This window comes from Moschus berezovskii, chromosome 17, assembly GCF_049115385.1.
Source record: "Moschus berezovskii isolate FMDL1 chromosome 17, NW_MosBer_1.0, whole genome shotgun sequence".
In the NCBI taxonomy this organism is placed as follows: Eukaryota; Metazoa; Chordata; class Mammalia; order Artiodactyla; family Moschidae; genus Moschus; species Moschus berezovskii.
Window position 1 is genome coordinate 34061909 of NC_142476.1, and position 19664 is coordinate 34081572.

At 44.7% G+C, this 19664-nt stretch overlaps 1 protein-coding gene across 1 annotated transcript in view; it reads left to right on the forward strand.

Annotated features, from left to right (window-relative positions):
• The window catches only part of ASTN1 (astrotactin 1), a 366450-nt gene that overhangs the window by 253324 nt on the left and 93462 nt on the right, over nt 1-19664 (forward strand). Inside the window, exons 12-14 of the mRNA XM_055419198.2 lie at nt 8065-8231; nt 11357-11551; nt 12922-13049. Coding sequence (XP_055275173.2) covers nt 8065-8231; nt 11357-11551; nt 12922-13049 — 490 coding nt within the window. The remainder of the gene's footprint in view (nt 1-8064; nt 8232-11356; nt 11552-12921; nt 13050-19664) is intronic.

A 19664-nucleotide genomic window follows, 5' to 3' on the forward strand; every position in this document is an offset into this window, starting at 1 on the left:
TGACGTACAAAGACTGTTTGGACTGGAGTGGACTAAGCTGTTCCCCATGCCATGGCTGTGAATACTGGTGGACCCACGTAGGTGAATGGAGGCCGGAGCAGGTGGGCAAGCCTTTGACTGCTGGTGCGTTTATGTTGGTCATTTTCATGCCCATCGACGCTACTATCAGTTTTCAGCCTTCCCTTCTCTTAAGGATGGAATGATGCAGTCCTCACAGAGAGGAAAGGGAATGGGGCAGAGAAGAGAGACAGGAATGCTGTACACAAAGTTGGCATGAAGGAGAGGAAGAGGTGATTCATTGAGACACATTGTTATGCAGTGTTTCCAGGCAGAGCTGGGAGCTTCCAGCTCTAGGGAGGATATAAGCTTCATCTTGCTTCCCAGTCTGACAGCTGTGCTCTTGTAAAGGGACCCAGAGCAGGGGCAAGCTGCGAGGATGCTGGGCCAGTGCTATCCTTCACACCCCCCACTTGCTTGTCTCTGAGCACCTGCTCTGTGCAGGGAGCTGTTCTCCATCAAAGATGGATATGTACTGGGTCCAGAGGGGGACTCGGTCAACCCTGAGACCTCCCCAGCCCTCATAGATTGGGCATCAGTTGACAGGAGGCTGATTCTCCTGAGAAGGACAGCAAATGAAGAAAAGAAAAAGGAAAGAGAGAGACTTGAGGGGCAGAGAGGCGGAGGACCTGGCCAGTCCATCAAAAAGAAGAGAAGGCAGAGACGACTACCTGGAAACAAAGAAGAGTGCTCTCTAGGTCGTGTCTCCCAGGGGCAGGCAGGAGTAAGTGGATGTCCCGGGAGCTCCCCTAGCTTCCTATCCCACCTTCAGTTGTCTTAAGCAATGGGCTTCCCAACTGGCTCCCTCAGGAGGCAGTTTCACTGTCTGATGGAGTTCCCAGCTGGGACAGCTGCTGTTGTTGTTGTTTATTTTTTAACTATTCAGCCTGCATTTCCTCATCCAGACTGTAACCTTCGCTTCCCTGGTGCTCTTTCAGGTGGGTCGTTCTAAGTACTGAAACTCTGCGTGTGCACCTGTGTACAGACCCCTCCCCTCATGTGAGTCTGAGCGTGCCCAGGCATACACACACGTGTACATGGACCTATTCCCCATCTCTTCCCGCTCCTCTGCCCCTTCTCGGAGCCCCCCAGGGTTTGCCTGTCAGCTGCCTTCTGTTGGTGACCCTAGGCCCTTCCACTTGGCATACTGCCGTGCTGATGTATTTTTGTACCTTTGACTCTGTGATCCGTGAGACGGAGCTCACAGGAATAGTTCCGATGATTATGCACTTGCTGTAGGGCCGCTGCATTTGCGAATCAGAGCCACTGAGAAGTCGCCCGATTACACCGGAGCTTGGCATTAGCCTAAGACTTTGAAGTCAGTGGTCCACGTGGCTCTTGGAGGGAGGAGGGCGCCAGGCCCATTCAAGTGGCTGTTTCTCGTTGGCCATGAAGCCCAGGACCCCTGAGGCAGGAAGGCTGGGACTTGAAAGCTGACCACATCATAATCTCGTGACCCCACTGAGAACACTTGACACTGAGCCTGATCTGACTCCACTGAGCCTGATCTGACTCCACTGAGCAGCAGCACCCTCCTAAAGCCTCATCGTCTCAGCACAGTGGCCCTGTGTCATCAGGAGGTGGGCCGGGAACAGGGCATCAGCTGTAGCCCCTGCAGTTTCGGGGAGAATCGGCTGCCTTCCTCCTCTCCACCCACAGCAACCCTGGCATTCAGTTCTCTGGGTGCTGAAAGGCTTCCCCAGAAAGGCTTATGCTTATGAAAGGAGAGGAGGCACTCAGAGCCCGCTGGCCCTGACGGATTCTGGAAAGGGAACAGAGATGTGGGGAGAGACCATATTCAACCACAAATTTTCCTGACTGAATTCAAGCCAGACAGGTGGGCTTGGTCCACATTCGCTGCTCAACCTTCCTTCTTTCTAGGAAGGCAGGGCACGTCTCTCTGCTATGCATGGACTCCCACAGGGTTAATTGCTACCCAGTTAATTGCCCTGTTGTTTATATAGTCTCTGGGGACAGGAAACAAATGCCCGTGAAAGGCACAGCCCTGTACCAACCTCAGTCCACTCTGTTCCAAAACAAACCACACTCCATGGGCAGGATTGCTAAACCCAGGAATGGTTCCCAGAGCAGAGAGCCACCTTCCACCACCCCGGACAATGGGTCTTAACTGCTTCCCATTGTCCTTACTGTGGCATGGTGGGTGGGAGCAGTGGTTGCCACCTGTATAGCACAAGGGTGCCATGCTCTGTTTGGTGGAGCCCCAGGGCGTCCTGCAGAGTCCCTGTGTCAGTGGCCTATGGCTGCTATGACAAATTACCCCAGGTTTGATGGCCTAAAACAACAGCTGTTTTCTTATCTTGGTAGGTGAGAATCCAGTTCTGTGTCACTGGGCTAACGCCGGGGTGCGAGCAGGGCTGCGTTCCTTTCTGGAGGCTCCATTCCTGGCCTTGTCCCCTTCCAAAGATTGCCAGCATTTGGGGACTCACGGTCCCCTTCCACCGTCTTTAAATCAGCTTTATTGCATTTTCCGGACCATTCTCCTGCAACACTTCTTCTCTTCTGCCCTCCCTCTTCCTCTTTATGGGTTCCCGTGATTCCCTTGGGCTCACTTGGAGAATCCACGGTCATCTCCTCATCTCAGGAGCCTTAAAAAGCCCCTTTTGTCACAGGTTCTGGGGATTATGTCACAGACATCCTTGGAGACAGCAGTGGAGACTGGGGCTGCCTTGGTGGGTAGAACCCCAGTCTCCTCTCTCACAGCTTGAACCAGAGCATCTCCCTTCTTATCAAGCCTACCTGTTGAGGTTTAATGTAAGACTTTATTTGAAAGTTTGAAAATGATTTCCAACACTATAAAACTATAAAAAAAAACCCACTATAAAATGGAAAACCTATGCTCTAATGCTTCTTCCTCATCTTCACACTCATCCTGACAGTGTCCCCCGCCCCCAGATGCCCTCTGCTTTGGGAGGTGTCTACACATGCAGAGATGAGCAGACTGTGGCCTTGGAGGAAGAGGTCTGCTGTCCCGCTTCTCATGTATTGAACACATGACCTTCCTTGCCAGAGCATTATACTCTAATGAGCTTTGAATTACCCAGTGACCCTGCTGCCCTTCTGTCCACTTGCTGTCCGCAGTGGTTTCCCATGAAATGTGTCATTTCACCTCTACTGGAGCGCAGCTGTGCAAAGACCTTTACAGATGACCATCTCTCTGTAAGACAGTAAGCAGAAGGGTCTGCCTCAGAGGCTTTCAGACAAGTAAGGGCAGGATGTTGAAATATAAATTTCATTCCATCATCAAACTTTTCCCCCTTGGGAGAAGTCCTGCATGACTTGGGCTTACATGTCCCCATCAAACAGCGAGGGAAATCATTATTTATGAGAGGAATAAGACTGCATGTTGTTAAAAAAAGAAAAAAAAAAAAGAGCCTGTTTTGAGAAGGAATTATAGCTATGTATCTTATGAATCATCCAGGTAAGGCAAGGCAGGCTCAGCTGCAGAAAAGTGGTTCCTCTTCTCTAAGGGACCCTGAAGACACCCCATGTCCATCAGTCATATTCATCTGCCAACAGGGCCTTCACCTCATAATCTGGAACTGAGGTGTGTGTGTCTCAGGCTGAGTGAGATTTGACTAGACTCCCAAGTAATTAATCAACCAAAAAGCACTGGTAGAAACAGAGGGAAAAGACAGAGAAGAAAAGGAGTTGAATGGGGAAAATCATTTTAATCTCATTAGCACATTGTGCTTTAGACCAGTAATAAGTCAAGAAGCCATGAGCATCTCGTGAAAGATGATTAACCTTGGTATTTTAGGGGTCACTGAAATATGAGCTCATTTATTAGACCCTCTTGATGGGGCAGGGTTGTTGCCATAATAAATGGAGTTTTCTTTCTGGGACTGCTAAATGTAACCTATGCACAAAGATGGATTAAGATCTGACCTTGGGGCTCTATCCTGATCAAAAAGTTCTCTTTTTTTTTTAAATTAAAGAAAGTTTTTGTTTTTATTTTAACTACGGGGGTCTTTATTGTGGTGCACAGGCTTCTCTAGCTGCAGCACAGGGTCTTTCTAACTGTGATGCACTGCATATGGGATCTTAATTCCCTGACCAGGGATCAAACCTACATCCCCTGCATTGCAAGCGTGGATTCTCAACCACCTGACTACCAAGGAAATCTCCAGGCAGTTCTCTTTTAAGGAAGAAGTGGAGGGATTGTCCACAAGCCAGGAGAAGAGAACAGCCAGTCCTTGAAGAGGAAAAATACAAACTCCTCCTGGAGGCAGGATTTCTCTCCTGACAGCTTGTCTCTGGCTTCAAAGACTTCTAGGAAAAGGCCATGATTTAGAGCCTATAGTTGCATTGTATTTACATACAGATTTTTTTTTCATTTTTAAAAAATTTATTTATTTTAATTGGAGGCTAATTACTTTACAATACACATGCAGATTTTGAGAATCTCAAAATGTGATGACAACGGCACAGAAAATATTCAGACTGAAGCAGAAGCAAATTTATACCATGGGAAACATGATTGGTTAGACGCCTTGGGGATGGGAGTTCTGGTTCAACAAGGGTTAAGAAGAAAACTATTTTTGGTTTCAGCTTTTTTTTTTTTTCTGGAAATCTTTCAAAAATGTTTTACTTTGAACTGCAACCCAAGTAAGTTACAGTGCAGTAAAGATAATTGCATCTTTTTTAGTGATTGAGGATCTTGTCTTGCCTTCATGGTCATTGCTCTGAATGGTTTGCAGTGTTAGGTCCTATAAATATATGCACCCATAATATGAGGTGTGTGTGTGTGTGTGTGTGTGTGTGTGTGTGTGTGTGTGTGTGTGAAGAGAAGAGGAGAGAGAGAGAATATCAGGCTGAATCTACAAATCCATAATTGATTCCAGAATGTACTCTAGGAGTTGCTTAAGACAATCAGGTAACACATCTGCAGGATTTCTCTATTTTGTTGACACATTGACTTATTTTTTAGTGATCCCAAGATCCAGGTTTTTTTCACTTTTGAAAAGCAGCACGGCCGAGTGGAAGAGACACAACTGAACTTTGGGGTCAGATAGAATGAGGTCCAAATTCTGATTCTGCCACTTTCCACCTCTGTGACTTTAAACAAGTTACCACTTAATCCTTCAGAGTCTAAGTTTGTTCTTTTATGAAATGAGGGGGGCAAAGTCTAATTGTGTAGTTGGGACTGAAGATAATTTATGTAGATTGTTCTGTGCATAGAATTGCTTAATTCCCAATAGCTGTTATTATTATTTTTAGCTTTGCCTAGGAGAAAAGAATATCCAGCTTGGACAAGGCAACTAACTCTGTCTTCTTTCCAAATCTCCTGGGAAAATGCAAACATCAGGTGGCCCAGCGTGGCACAGCAATGGTTGTCTGACACCAGGGCCTGGCAAGATGCCCATGTGCCAGGTTTGGGGCATTCGGAACAAAGTCTGCTCGGGCTTCTTTGGTGACATCTTTGTCAAACATCACACTTGATGGGGCATTCTGAAACAAAGTGGGTGGTTGAGGAGATGGGGCGTCCTGGCTGATGACCGAGACAGCTAGCTAAGGGTTGAAACCATGTGAGGTGGGAATAACAGGAGCACCGGCTTTGTCTCTCTGATGGCTTTTCTCAAGCTTCATAGAAGGAAAAAAATAAAAACTTGTGGCAACCGGTGCAGCCCATTTAATTCCAATCAAACGTCTATGTTTCAGTACCCACATCCATGCCTGGGCAGCCTCACAGTGGTGAAGCCAGCTCCCTTCTGGTGCCACATCTGGCCTAACAGCTGGGTGGCCAAGAAAGTGGATGAGTTGGGGGGGCTAACAGAATGTGGGGTGCAATCCTCAGCTGCCTCATTTGCTTGTTTACCAGCAGCTGAAACATCTGGGTTTGCACGACACGAGGAAGCCCTTGGAAGCATCTTTAAATGCTGTCACCTTCCAGCATTCCAGCTGGCTTTGTGGGGAGAGAGGGGATGGACCAGGCTTGAAGCCTGGCAGGCCCCTTGTGGGGGAGGCCATTTGTTTGGGAAATTGCAGAATTAGTGTCAGCAAACAGTGCGTATCCTGCTGTGATCTTCAATTGGGAAGCATGGAAGGCGGGGAGGTGGCCACACCTGCGACAGCTCCAGACTACTAGGCCAGGATGCTTGGCAACCAGGAGCAGGAGCTAGCCAGGCAGCAGGGCAGAAGGGGCGGTGTTTAACAGGGTTCCACTGAGTTTTTAAAGACATGTTTTGGTTTGGTTCCCGTTTTGAAGGAGTGTATTAGCTAGCTGATAGTAGGTCAGATCTAGACAGACCTGCCCAGCTCTGCGCCATACAGACTGCTGGACCCTGGGCAAGTTATCTGTCTCCTTCCATCCTGTTGGAAAGAATCAGTTGTAATGCAGACATACAGCCTCTTTTGCATAGACAGAGGAAGTGGGTTGGCAAAAAAAAAAATATCCATTGGCTTTTAGATGGAGTCCAGTGAGGTGAGAAGTTTATGCATTAATTGGCAATGCTAATAGTTTCCAAGTCTGTTAAATGAGAATAATATGGGCTTCCCAGGTGGTGCTAGTGGTAAAGAACCCACCTGCCAGTGCAGGTAAGCATGAGACACAGGTTCCATCCCTGGGTCAGGAAGATCCCCTGGAGGAGCGCATGGCAACCCACTCCAGTATTCTTGCCTGGAGACTTTCATGGACAGAGGAGCCTGGCAGGCTACAGTCCATGGCATCGCAAAGTCAGACACAACTTAAGTGACTTAGCACGCACGCACATGCACGTAACAAAGCACCAGCTACTAGTAAGTGTTCAATTTACGGTGACTGTTGCATGAGAGCCTGATGTTGCTGTGAGGTGATGACGGTGCAACCAAGTCATGGACTCCACAGCCAGCCAGCCAGGGTTTTAGGTATGGTCCTCCTGTGATCAGCCATGTGACATTAGGAAGGTTAAGCTTTCTGTGCCCCAATATCTTCACATGTAAATTGAGGATGATCAGCCTGCTTACCTTATGAGATGCTGTGAGGGTTAGGTAAGTAAGATGTAGGAATGTTGGCCACTGCCTGGCTTATCATGGGTGCCTTGTGAGTCTTCCTGCTGCTCCCCAAGCCTCTTTGTCCTCCCTGAGACCTGACCAATTATCTCTTCCTGGATCACCTCCTTTGCTGTCATTCTTGAGAAGTTTATGGAGGACATGGTAGTGTAGAAAAAGCTAAATGTTTTACCCTGAGTGTCCAGGGAACTGGGATAAAGCCCAAACCCAAGTGTGGCTCCTGTGGGTCCTCAAGGTCATGCCCTTGGCTGTGTGTCTTCCCCAGGGCATCCTTAAGGCAGGAACATCACAAGTGCAGCCGCTGTCTCTAGGAGAGCCGTCAAACCTCCCTTCAAGGTCATGGAGAAGGCCCACTTCCTTCTTTCAGCTCGCAGTCCTGACTCAGTCCGCTTTCTCCAACACTGCCATCCATCACCAACATTGACAAAGTGCTTTGGAACATAAAAAATAAAGTCCTATTAATCCAAAGTCCAAACAGCAGCACTCCCTGCCCCTTGCCCAAAGGGGCAAAGCATTTTAGTACTGGCCCATCGCTTCCACTCTCCTGCCAGCCTAAGGCCCAACTGGGAGGCCAGGGCAACTCGGCTTTGTTTTGCCACCATGCTCCCTTTCAGCCTGCTTGGAGGGATCAGCTTTAATGCAGATGTGTGTGATCTGTGCCCAGAGAGAAGAAGCGAGAGGTCAAAATAGGTCCCTTGCTTTTACAGGGAGTCCAGCACATTGGAGAAGGAAATGGCAACCCACTCTAGTGTTCTTGCCTGGAGAATCCCAGGGACGGGGGAGCCTGGTGGGCTTCCGTCTAAGGGGTCACACAGAGTCGGACACGACTGAAGCGACTTAGCAGCAGCAGCAGCATAGTGGGAAATTCTGCACTACTTATCAGTGCTGACAGTTTCAAGTCTGAGTGCTCAAAATAGGCATCAGTGGCTACACTCTGGTTCCCAGAGAAGCCCGGCCCCTGGCTCACCCACCTGTGTGGATGTTTTCTGATTGTGCCAGTGTCCCTCCGGACTCAGCCCCATGAAGGACAGCTCCGGCTGCTATGACCGCCACATCGGAGTGGACTGCTCTGATGGCTTCAACGGGGGCTGTGAGCAGCTGTGTCTGCAGCAGATGGCGCCCTTCCCGGATGACCCCACCGTGTACAACATCCTCATGTTCTGTGGGTGAGTCAAGCTGCCCTTGAGGCCAACCCACTGGTCCAGATGTTGGGACTTTCAGAAAAGTAGATCACAGAGAACTGGTCAACCTCGGCCAGCCTTTAGAGTCTGAGGAAACTGCCTTCAGGACTGGAAGAGGAGCATTTTAAAAGTCAGAGTTGGGAGGACCCTCAGGGAAAGTCTCGTGTCACCACTGACAACGAGGGAAAAACCCCTAAATCATTGCCAGCTTACACTAGAATTTCCAAACTGTGTTTTGTGGTGCTGTGTTAATTGCTTTGTGACAGTAGGATGCTGTGGTCCAGAAGCCTGGGGAAGCTAATCACTTATCAAAGAAGGGAAGAGGTGGGAGTGAAGGCATGGTTAAGTTCTGCCGAGGTCCCAGCATTTGGTGCAGCCATGCTCCCTCAGATGTAGACAATCTTCAGTGTAAAGAGCCGTTTCCCATGGAGCGGCTTGGTCCTGTTGTTTGTTCTAAGGCTCGCCCCATGAGGGCAGGCGATGCCACACCATTTTACAGTTGACAAAACTAGTAATGCATCCTCAAGACTAGGGAGTTGCTAAGTGGGAAGATCAGCACTAGAATTCAGGCCCTCTCTGAAGGCCTCTCTGCAAAAATTCTGCAGTTCCCTCAAAATTTAAATTTATACCACTGACTGGAATTATATTTAAAAATATTTTCATGGTATATTTATAAAGTAAGTAAAGATTTGGCCTGTTCTTCTGCAGCCGTGGTTTCCTCCCCCTCTTCCTCCAGCTCACCTCCCCCACCTCCTTTCCTGTGTCTCCTCTCCGGCCTGTCAGGGAGGGCACTGACTTTATGCCACACACGCTGCTGGCCACAGGGCTGCAAAGATGAAGGACGTGTAGTTCTTGTCCTCAAGGATCTCACAATCCAATAGGCTTGCGATGCAAATCAGTGTTTATAGTAATAAAGCTATGCTGGACTGTTGCTAAAAGCCAGTGCCTGCCTTGAATAATAATCATGAGAAGATTATTCAGTGGACTAGTAATGTTATTTTATTGTATTTCATTTTATTGTCTTTCTTTGCAATTGAGCAATATTCCTGTTTAGTTTTTATTTTTGTAAAATCCCATTCCTTAAATGGAAGCTTGATCTCAATTTTAATGCCTCTATAATGGTATCATTATGATTGACCCTCTTCAATCAATGAAGTAAATGTAGCCAAAGTTGCATCACATTCATTTATTTAATAAACAAGTTTGAGCACCCGCTCTGTGCAGACAACCTAGTTAAGTGTCACATGTAGGAGACAGAACAGGATGTGAAGTCTGTTATCTTCCCTCTCAGAGTTTCCAGTGGGCCACACAGCCAGGGCAACAGAGGATGAGATGGTTGGATGGCACCATTGACTCAATGGACATGAGTTTGAGCCAACTCCGGGAGGTAGTGAAGAACAGGGAAGCCTGGCATGCTTCAGTCCATGGGGCTGCACGGAATCAGACACGACTGGCCAACTGAACAACAGTGTGCAGCCATGAACACAAAGAATGGTGGAGCTGGGGCAGGGGGAAAGGGCAAGTTGTAGAGATGCTCAGGGTGGACTGAGAGGGAACCTTCATTCCTTTGTGGGTCTCAAGTCAAGTCTGTTGCTTAGACCATGCAGTAGGTCCCTATTTGGACTTTTCTTTCCTATTTCATCAGAATTTGGTACACATGTATATTTAGCATTTTCCAAGCCACTATATATAGACTGCCAAAAGAAGTCCTTGATTTGAGGTTCTTTAGGAAGACCAAATCACGTACACTTATAATTAGAGAGCTCTGCTTACACCTGTTCACACGATATATAAATGGTAAATGGGGGATGCAACAACGTTGCATTATCATAGGCTCCATTTGTACCTCTGCTAATGAGGATAGCAACGTTTAATGAGCACCTATTAGAAGCTAGGCACAAAGTAAGTTCTTTACCTTCTTTAGCTTATGCAATCTCAGTAATCCAACAAAGCAGCTACTGTTTCTCCCACTTTTACGGATGTGGAAACTGAAGCTCTTGAGAGGTCAGTCAACTGATTCAAGGTCATTCAGTAAAGGGCAGCATTATTGCCATGATAAAATTGCTTCTCAGCACTTTAAAACTATGATTATTTGTTCCTCTCCTTAGAACAGAGGTCTTTATCTTATTGCAACATTTACTGTAGATAGCAATAAATGATGTGTTTTAATGTCATGAACATCTATAAATTCTAAATTTGGAATCTTTCTAAGGAGAGACCCAAATTAAATCAATATGCTTTTAAAATGACAGCTTTATCAAAATATTTCTTACTTGAAGGAACAAATTATGTTCTTCTCACTAGAACTACAAATAGAGCCCCATTAATGACTTATGGGTCATTGACCCATATTTACCAACATCAGTATTGCTCTTCCATTAGAGTAACTGCACATGCTTAATGGGGAGGACACCCAGGAGGTGTCCACGTGGCATATCCTAGTAACTATTTTGTTCAGAAAGGCTACTCTGAATGAAGGGGGAGTTAATACGGGTTGATCTTGTGTTTGGACACATTCAAACAGAACACAGCTGCAAGATGATCAATCTTTTTAATTTCTTAGTTGACCTGTCACAGGACCAGATTAGAAGGTTATTAATTTGTTAAGTGTCATTCTTTTTGCTGCCTAATTACCCTCCAAACAAATGCATGGTCTGACCATATAGATTGTTCTGGAGAAAGGCTCTAGAATGTCTTGGATTTAAATGTGTCTATTCACATGGTACAACAACTATACTCTGATTAAAAAGAAAAAAAAAGGTTTCCAAGGAGTGGGTGATAAATATGTTAATTCATTTATAAGCTTATCTCCAGTGTTTCTTACCCTATCTGGGAAATCATACATATAGAGGAGAGAGAACTGTAGAGCTCTGGAAAGCACTTATCTGTGAAGGAAAGGTGAGAGGTTCTGTATGATCACATAATGCAAGGAGACTCCATTTATAGACCTAAGAAACTGAATTATAAAGGGGACAAAATCAATTCAGAATACTCATAATCTTTGGCTATCCAACACTCTTCTGAAGGCATTTTTTTTCCCCCAACCTAGGAGTTGGCTGCATGGCTTATTGATGGAATAACTTCTTATCTTGAGTTTTCCACTGTGCTAGATGCATCGAGGATTACAAGCTTGGTGTGGATGGACGCTCTTGCCAACTCATCACGGAGACATGCCCAGAGGGAGGTGACTGTGGGGAAAGCAGAGAGCTTCCCATGAACCAGACCCTCTTTGGGGAGATGTTCTTTGGTTACAATAACCATTCCAAGGAAGTGGCGGCTGGACAGGTGCTGAAAGGAACGTTCAGGTGAACCCCACATCCATAGAGCTGGTTATTCAGGGCTGTTGATGAATCTTGTCCCTGATGGGCCATAAAGCCAGCATAAAGTCTTGTATCTTGGATCCACGAAAATGAAACACTAAAAGGATAGGTTACTTTCTGCCCCTGGTCTTTTCGAGGTTTACACTCCTTCTTCCAGAACCTAAGACCCATTTACAGTAAAGTGTTAAGTAAATTTTTACCTTGTCCAGGCAGGGACTGTAAGATTTTCCATGGAAGCCACCACAAAGTGCTCAGGTTCTATCATCCCTCTGAGTCTTGGCATGTGAGTCAATCTGGAATAGGTCCCCATTTTGGTCCGAGAATCCCTGAGGGACCCTGAGATCTTTACAGGGAATATTCAAGGTCCTGGCTTTTCCAACTACAAAGAGCGTGGGTTTTCTTCCTATACTTTGACCCAAACAATATATTGCAATAAATTGAATGCAAAGGTGAGAATTCAGCTGTTTTATATAAAGTCATACATTTAAAAAATTTGCAAAAAATGTAAAGTATTGCCACTGGTCATCATTATTCAAAACAAGTTAATATTAAATGGGTTTATCATTGTCATTTAAAATGGATCAATAAATATTTTTAAAATTTTCTTTCATTTTATAATATGAAATTGATAAATGGTAAGTGTTGATAAATACACACAAAAAAACTACTTGGAGCATTCAGTTATTTTTAAGAGTGTAAAAGGATCTGGAGAACAAAATGTCTCAAACCACTGACTTAGACTATTTCTAGGAAATTCTCCGTTTGAGCCCTGTCCTTCATCTAGCTTAGGTTAATTGAGTACATCTTCCTCAGAACCCACACATTTCAGGTGATGATGATGATGACAGTATTATACTATGGACCAGCAATTGATAGCAAGCTGGGTCTGGATTCTTACAAGAAAAAAACCGATAGTCAATTTTCGAGCTAGTTCTTGGAGTCAGCTGCGTTTTCTGTTGCAGACAGTAGACTTTATAAAATTTCTCCTCTTATCCTGGGACCTCACTTGCCAATGGCAAGCAGTGAGGTCTCGGAAAGAATATTGTGGTGGCTGCATTTGCCCTGTGGAGAGGGGCTCAGGGAATAAGAACTGGGAGGGAGGGAAGAATGTTCTCTATCTTGTAAGCAGACCTTTTCAGCAGGTTTGTTTCTCATCTCCCCCAGCCCTCACCTTACTTCTCACACTCGAATCTTACTCAAGATATGCACGCTGAGTGGGGTTCACCGTGAGGGGAATATTTGGTCCACTGTGGGTTGAGATACAGGTGGTCCACTGTGGGTTGAGATACAGGTCGCCCACTGAAAACTGGGGCTCACCTGAATACTGAGAGATGAGAGTCTGCCTCTGTTTTCAGGCAAAACAACTTTGCTCGAGGTTTAGACCAGCAACTGCCAGACGGTCTTGTGGTGGCCACTGTCCCCCTGGAGAATCAGTGCCTGGAGGAAATCTCGGAGCCCACCCCAGACCCCGACTTCCTGACTGGTGAGTGTACCATGCACCTTACTTAACTAGCAGAAGCAAGCAGCTGCCTGTGACCTTAGGAGCTCAAGAGTCTTGACCTTGCTTATCTTGGTTTCCAAGCCTGTGATTTCCTTGATACATGCTAAAAGCTCAGTCCTAAAACTGAACATCAGCAGGATTATTTGTCAGTAAAACAGCCAATATTATTACATAATTATCTGCAAAATGGCCATAATAATACCTTTCCTGCTAGCTTTATTGGGATGCTTTGAAAACAAATGAGATAATAGATATGTAAGAGTTAAGAGTTCTCAATGGATTAGAGGAAGTGGCCAGGTCAAGAGTAGAGGTAGAAAGAAGGTGGATTGCTTCGAGGCTGAATATCTGTCATTTGGATGGCTGGGTTTCCCTGACAAGTGTCGAGAAAGCAGTGTGAGGGAATAGAAAATGATAGAGCTTTGCTGTCAAATGACCCTGAGTCTGACTGTCAAACGAGTCCTAGCTCTGCTGCCTTCTAGCTGTGTGCCATTAGACAGTACAGTCTCTTGGGGTATCACGGCCCCCATTGTAAGATGGGGATCATAGCACCTGTTCCTCAGTGTTGTTTTGAGCCCAATGGCACTCCTCTCCTGGGCTCATTATGGATGAAGGTATGGGGTGCTTGGGAGAGGTGGGCATACTTGTGGATGCTTCTCCAGTCTGTGCCACTGAAGACCCCAGTGAGTGCTTCCTGGACCAAAGAAGACACTTCAGAGGTTTCCAGAGACCCGTAAGAGGCAGCCAGCTGGGAACTCGGCATCACTTACTAGAAGGCTGGACACGAGCTCGTCTGCTGTCAGCTTTGGCCATTTCTCCATACTCCTCTTCCTTCTCCATTCTGTCTTCCTTATTCTAGACCTTTATCTAGAAAGTTTTCTGAAGAATGGTTTGAACTGAATGTGAGCCTTTTTCAGGTATCATGTCTGAAACATTCCTTTAGACTGGAATGGGATTAGAAGCAGGTCCATCTGAGCTAGCAGAGCACAGTGATTACTAGCTCAGCCTCTGGAGCCTGACAGCAGTTCTCAGCTCTTCACTGGCTGTGCGATCTGGGACAAGTTGCTTACCTTCTCTATGCCTCAGTTTTTTTACCTGTAAAAAAGGGATGTTATAACATTGTCTTTCTGATAGGATTAGTATAAAGAATAAAAATTTGTAAAGTTTTTAGAGCAGTTCCTGATGCATAGTGAGATGAATGGTTAGTAAATAAATATACCAAAGTAGAAAGAAGAGATGGACACTCAGACTCCCAAATCGTGTCTCCCTTATAGCAGAAGGAAAGAAAACAAGAGAAAACAATTAGATACATTCTGGACTGGAAATAAATCTAAATAAGCTGCCTTCTAAAATATTGCATGTGTGCATATGCGCACGCACACACACAAATACACACACCTCTGAAAAAATTGAAGTGCACCTCTGGGTGTATTACTGCAGCCTACATTGCTAGTGTTTGGCAATCTGGTTTTCTTGTTTCCATGTCATTTGCTGAGAAACACTTCCAGAGCGTGTGTAAAATGCCTTGTAAAGGAGGTGTGAGATGGCACACAGAAGCGGGACAGTCTCCACACCACCAATAAATCACCTGGCTTCTGTTTAGTGAGCCACCAGGACAACTTGCCCACACATTAGAACTTACATGGAAGTGAGGAGCTGGACTTCAGATGCCAGGTTGGAGGACACAGCAGTCCTGGATGCTACCTGAACTTTAGGGGTGGGGGGAGGTGAACAGGCCTGAGAAACATCAGAAGAACATGTGTTTGAATCTCCATCTTTGGAAATAAGGAAAAGATCCAAAAATGGTTCTCATCCACAAGGGAAATATCTTTCTTCCCCATGTCCTTGGACCCCTCCTGGTTTGGCATATCTGAGGCCAAAGGAGAAGGATGTCCTGGTGGGACACTTCCTTTTTCATGGTTTGAGGCAATGGCATTCCTAAAAGTATAGAGAGAATTTTTTGTGACCTGATAATTTTATTCCCAGCGTTTTATTTTTTTAACCTATTTTGATTACAAAGTGATACCAGTTAGACCAAGAGTAGGCATTTCCTTGGATGTAAGAAGGAATCAGTCTTGTTTTTTCAAAGCCTGGAATAACTAGAAGAATCAGTTAAAAGAGGGACTTCCCTGATGATCCAGTGGCTAAGATTCCATGCCCCCAGTGAAGGGGGACCCAAGCTCTACCCCTAGTGAGGGAACTAGATCCCACATCCTGCAGCTAATAGTTTGCATGCTGCAATTGCTGATGCAAGAGACACAGGTTTGATCCCTGGGTGGGGCAGATCCCCTGAAGTAGGAAATGGCAACCCACTCCAGTATTCTTGCCTGGAAAAGTCCATAGGCAGAGGAGCCTGGCTGGCGGGCTGCAGTACATGCGGCTGCAAAGACTCAGACTCAACTGAGGACTGAGCACACACACACAACTAAAAGTAAAAAGATTCCGTGTGTGCCGCAACTAAGACCAGCCAAATAAATAAATATTTGGGAAAAAAAAAGAATCAGTTAAAGAGACTGTTGACCACATTTCTTCCATATTTACTTTCTAGTTCTAGTAGCATTTCAATTATATCTTTCCTGAGAGTCATACAGGGAATGTCATAGCATGCCTCACTATGCACTATTATAGGTGTAGATCCCCATAAAATTTCAAGCTTACAAGATTTTAGAGCAAAAATTATCTTCACATTCTTCAGTATCAGCATTTTCAAGCATTTTATTTTATTTTCTTATGAAAAAACAGTGCTCCACTCATAAGTAGGTTGTCTTCAGATTCCTTTGGAAAGACTATAGCATCAACCTCTCAGCAATTTGTAACACCAGAGCATGGAAGAGATTCCAAGAAGTCCTGCCCTAAAGAAATACCTTTTCCTTAGTCCAGCAATTCCCTAATCTATTTAACTAGAGAATCCTTTTATGCATAACAGCCTTTTGCATCTTTCAGAATTATTGGCTTAAAGAAAGTACTGGAGGGATTTCCTTTGGTGATCCAATGGTTAAGAGTCCACCTGCCAGCTCAGGGGACACAGGTATGGTCCCTGGTCCAGAAACTAAGATCCCACAAGACACAGGGCAACTAAGCCAGTGTGCCCCAACTACTGAGCCCACGTACCCTAGAGCTTGTGTTCCACAACAAAAGCCACTGCAATGAGAAGCCCACACACTGCAATAAAAAAGATCTTCCCGACCGGGGATCAAACCCAGGTCTCCCGCATTGCAGGCAGGCGCTTTACTGTCTGAACCACCAGGGAAGCCCTGGTGGGCTGACTTTATAGAAGACGGCTGAATTCTCACCTCTGCATTCAATTTATTGCAATATATTGTTTGGGTCAAAGTATATGAAGAAAACCCATGCTTTCTGTAGTTGGAAAAGGCAGGACCTTGAATATTCCATGGATGTATCTCAGGGTCCCTCAGGGATTCTTGGACCACAATGAGGACCTATTCTAGACTGACTCACACGCTAAGACTCAGCCTTGCTCTCCACAACTAGAGAAAACCTGCATACAGCAACAAAGACCCAGTGCAACCAAAAAAAAAAAAAAGGAATGTACTGGAAAATGACTGATGTATGTGTTTTATCTTGCAGACTTCTTTCCTCCTTATCAAAACAGTTAAGAACGCAAAGCTTTACTAGCCTTTTTTGGTGTTATAAGCGTGTGGAAATGAATGAAGACCAATAAAATGAAAACAGGTGAAGGCTACTTACACACAGCCAGGGAGTCAGCCACCATCACCTGCTTTTTTGCAGAGACCAAGAGACAGAGAAATAGGAAAGCCTTAAAGTGGAAAAAAAGGAGGGCTTCAGATAGGCACTGATTGGTATGTAGGCTATTGGCAGGTAGGTGACCCAGCTAACCAGGAGGGAGGTATTCTTAGGTAAATGTTTAGGAGATGTATTTGATTCTCTCTGGTGGAACCTAACTTGCAAGCAAGAACAAAAATTAGGGAAGCTGTCAGTTATTAATCAAGTCTTAATCAAGTCCTGGTGATTTTGGCTTGATTGTTACGGGAGGTATTGTTTGGCTTGCTGAACTTTTAATAGATAGTGGTCTGACTTCCTACAAGTCTGACTTGGAGATGGTAGGCTCGCATCTTGGGCTGGTTGCTGTAGATTGTCAGAGTGCTAGTTTTACATGTGGCCTGGCCATTACCCATTTGATTTTCAGTCTCTCAGTTGAGAAAAAGAAGAGAGTGTAGAGGCGGACCAGGGAGATAGAGGAGGCCACATTCATGGGCATATTGGGTGCCATAATCATGAAATCCTATGTGAAGGTTCAGAGCACTGGGGAATTTCTTCAAGTTCATCCAAAGGAAGCAGACTCTTATCTTCAGCACTTTGGGGATTAAACGTCCCTTGACATTTCAATAAAATAACAGGAGTAGACTAAATTCCTTATTTTCTTCCTCCCTCCCTTCCTTGTCTCCTTCCTTTTTCCTGTTTTCTTTCCTCCTTATCTTCCTTGCCTGCCTGCTTGCTTTCCTTCCTCTTTTCTTCCTTTCCTCCTTTCTTTCTTTCACACAGGTCTATTTCAGTCATTCTTTTTTCAAACATATGAATAGAAAAATAATCTCCTTTCTTGAGAAAATAGGTATTTTGTTTGGAAAAAAAGCCATTCACAAAAGTATCCCAAATAATAATAAAAGAAAAAAACTATTAGAACTCACTGCATTGCAAGGGCACCCTGAGAAAGAACCCTATGACTCAGCAAGAAAACACATACTTTAAAATATCCCTTTCTTTTTAACTGATGGAAGTATTATCTGTAAGTGAGCGCAGAACATCATTTCCCGAGCATTAACAGTTATGTAACTGTTTCCCTGAGTGTGGTGGAGGGTAAATGCACTCAGTAGAATTGCTGTTTAGCAGTGAAGTAATGGAGTTCAGATGTTTGGCTCATCCTGGCTGAGTGTGAGATGCTGTCACCCCTGCTTACCCCCAACATCCAAGCTTACTTTCGGCTTTCCTCCCTCTGTTGGCCTGAACTAAGGCCTGGGAATTTATAACAAAAACGTCAGTTAACAAATGTCAGGTTTACTCAGTTAGGGGTAATGTATCTATATGATGCTTCATATTTTCTCCATGGGCTTTTATACCTGTGACTTTATTTTGTCCTGATAACCTATCTATAAAGTAGCCTGGATGAATGCTATTATCCCCTATTTTTCAGATACAGAAACTGAAAGAAATGAGTTGTCGAGCCCCAAGTCACACATCTGATTGGAATTACCGAATTGAAAAGGAAGCCAGGGGTCATCTCAGCTCAGCCGCTCACTTTACAGATGCAATGCTGGGAACCACTAGGTCCCCTGGCCAGGTCCCACTTCTTGATTCCCTGCCCTTTTCTTTTCCTGCTAGGAAACAATTCCCTTAAAGGGAATGTTTTCTGATATATTGAAAAAAAATCTTCATTTATCAGGCTTGCTATCTTTTTATTAATAGAGTTTCTGAAATAACAGCAAGCTGATGAGCTAGCATCACTAGAGAACATGTACTTCATAGAACAGTTTTACAAAACATGCACACTGTAACTCTAAGAAAACGTACCTTGGAGGCCTGTGACTGCAGTCTTATACTTTGTAAAGTTAGAATTTCCTTTATATGCTTCTACAGTTAACATAAAGGCTAAAAGTCAGAATATGCAGAAGTATAACTGCCACCACAAAGCTTAATGCCCTAAAAGAAGAGCATCTGAAAGGAATAATACTGAAAACCTTTTCTGAGTTTCAAGTAACTTATCTTTGATTACCTGAGATCAAATTTAAGCAATTGATTCAGTAAGCACCTCTCCTGACCTTTTTTTTCCGTTTTTCTTATCGATAATTATTCCCATATGATTCATACAGAAATGGAAATTTGGCAATTACTCAGCTAATTTGATTGGAGTTGACAAGCAGCTAATTAATCCCGCCCACTCTTCATCCAGTTTGCTGCTGCTGCTAAGTCACTTCAGTCGTGTCCAATTCTGTGCGACCCCATAGACGGCAGCCCACAAGGCTCCGCCATCCTTGGGATTCTCCAGGCAAGAACACTGGAGTGGGTTGCCGTTTCCTTCTCCAACGCGTGAAAGTGAAAAGTGAAAGTAAAGTCGCTCAGTCATGTCCGACTAGTAGCGACCCCATGGACTGCAGCCTACCAGGCTCCTCTGTCCATGGGATTTTCTAGGCAAGAGTACTAGAGTGGGTTGCCATTGCCTTCTCCGTCATCCAGTTTAGGTACTAAATTAGTTGATTTAGCTTGAAGGAAGCATGGGTCAAAATGGCAAGATAATTCACTCTGTGCGTATTATTGCCATTATATTTGTGCACACACACTCACTGTCTAAGTTTATCGTATCTGTGACCATTATATTTGCATATATACACATATATATACGCATACACATATGTATACATTAGGCAGAGAAATGAAGCTAAAATTGACTTTCTAAAGTTAGCAAGGTGATTTCTTTGTTTCCTGTGGCCTAATTATTTTGTTTCTATAGCATTTTATATTTATAGTAATGACTAGAATTCCAGTAGAATGCCACTCTTTCTCCAAGAACAGCTCATTATAGCATCACTAAGAGGCTATACAGGGTGTATTAATTGAGAATGACCT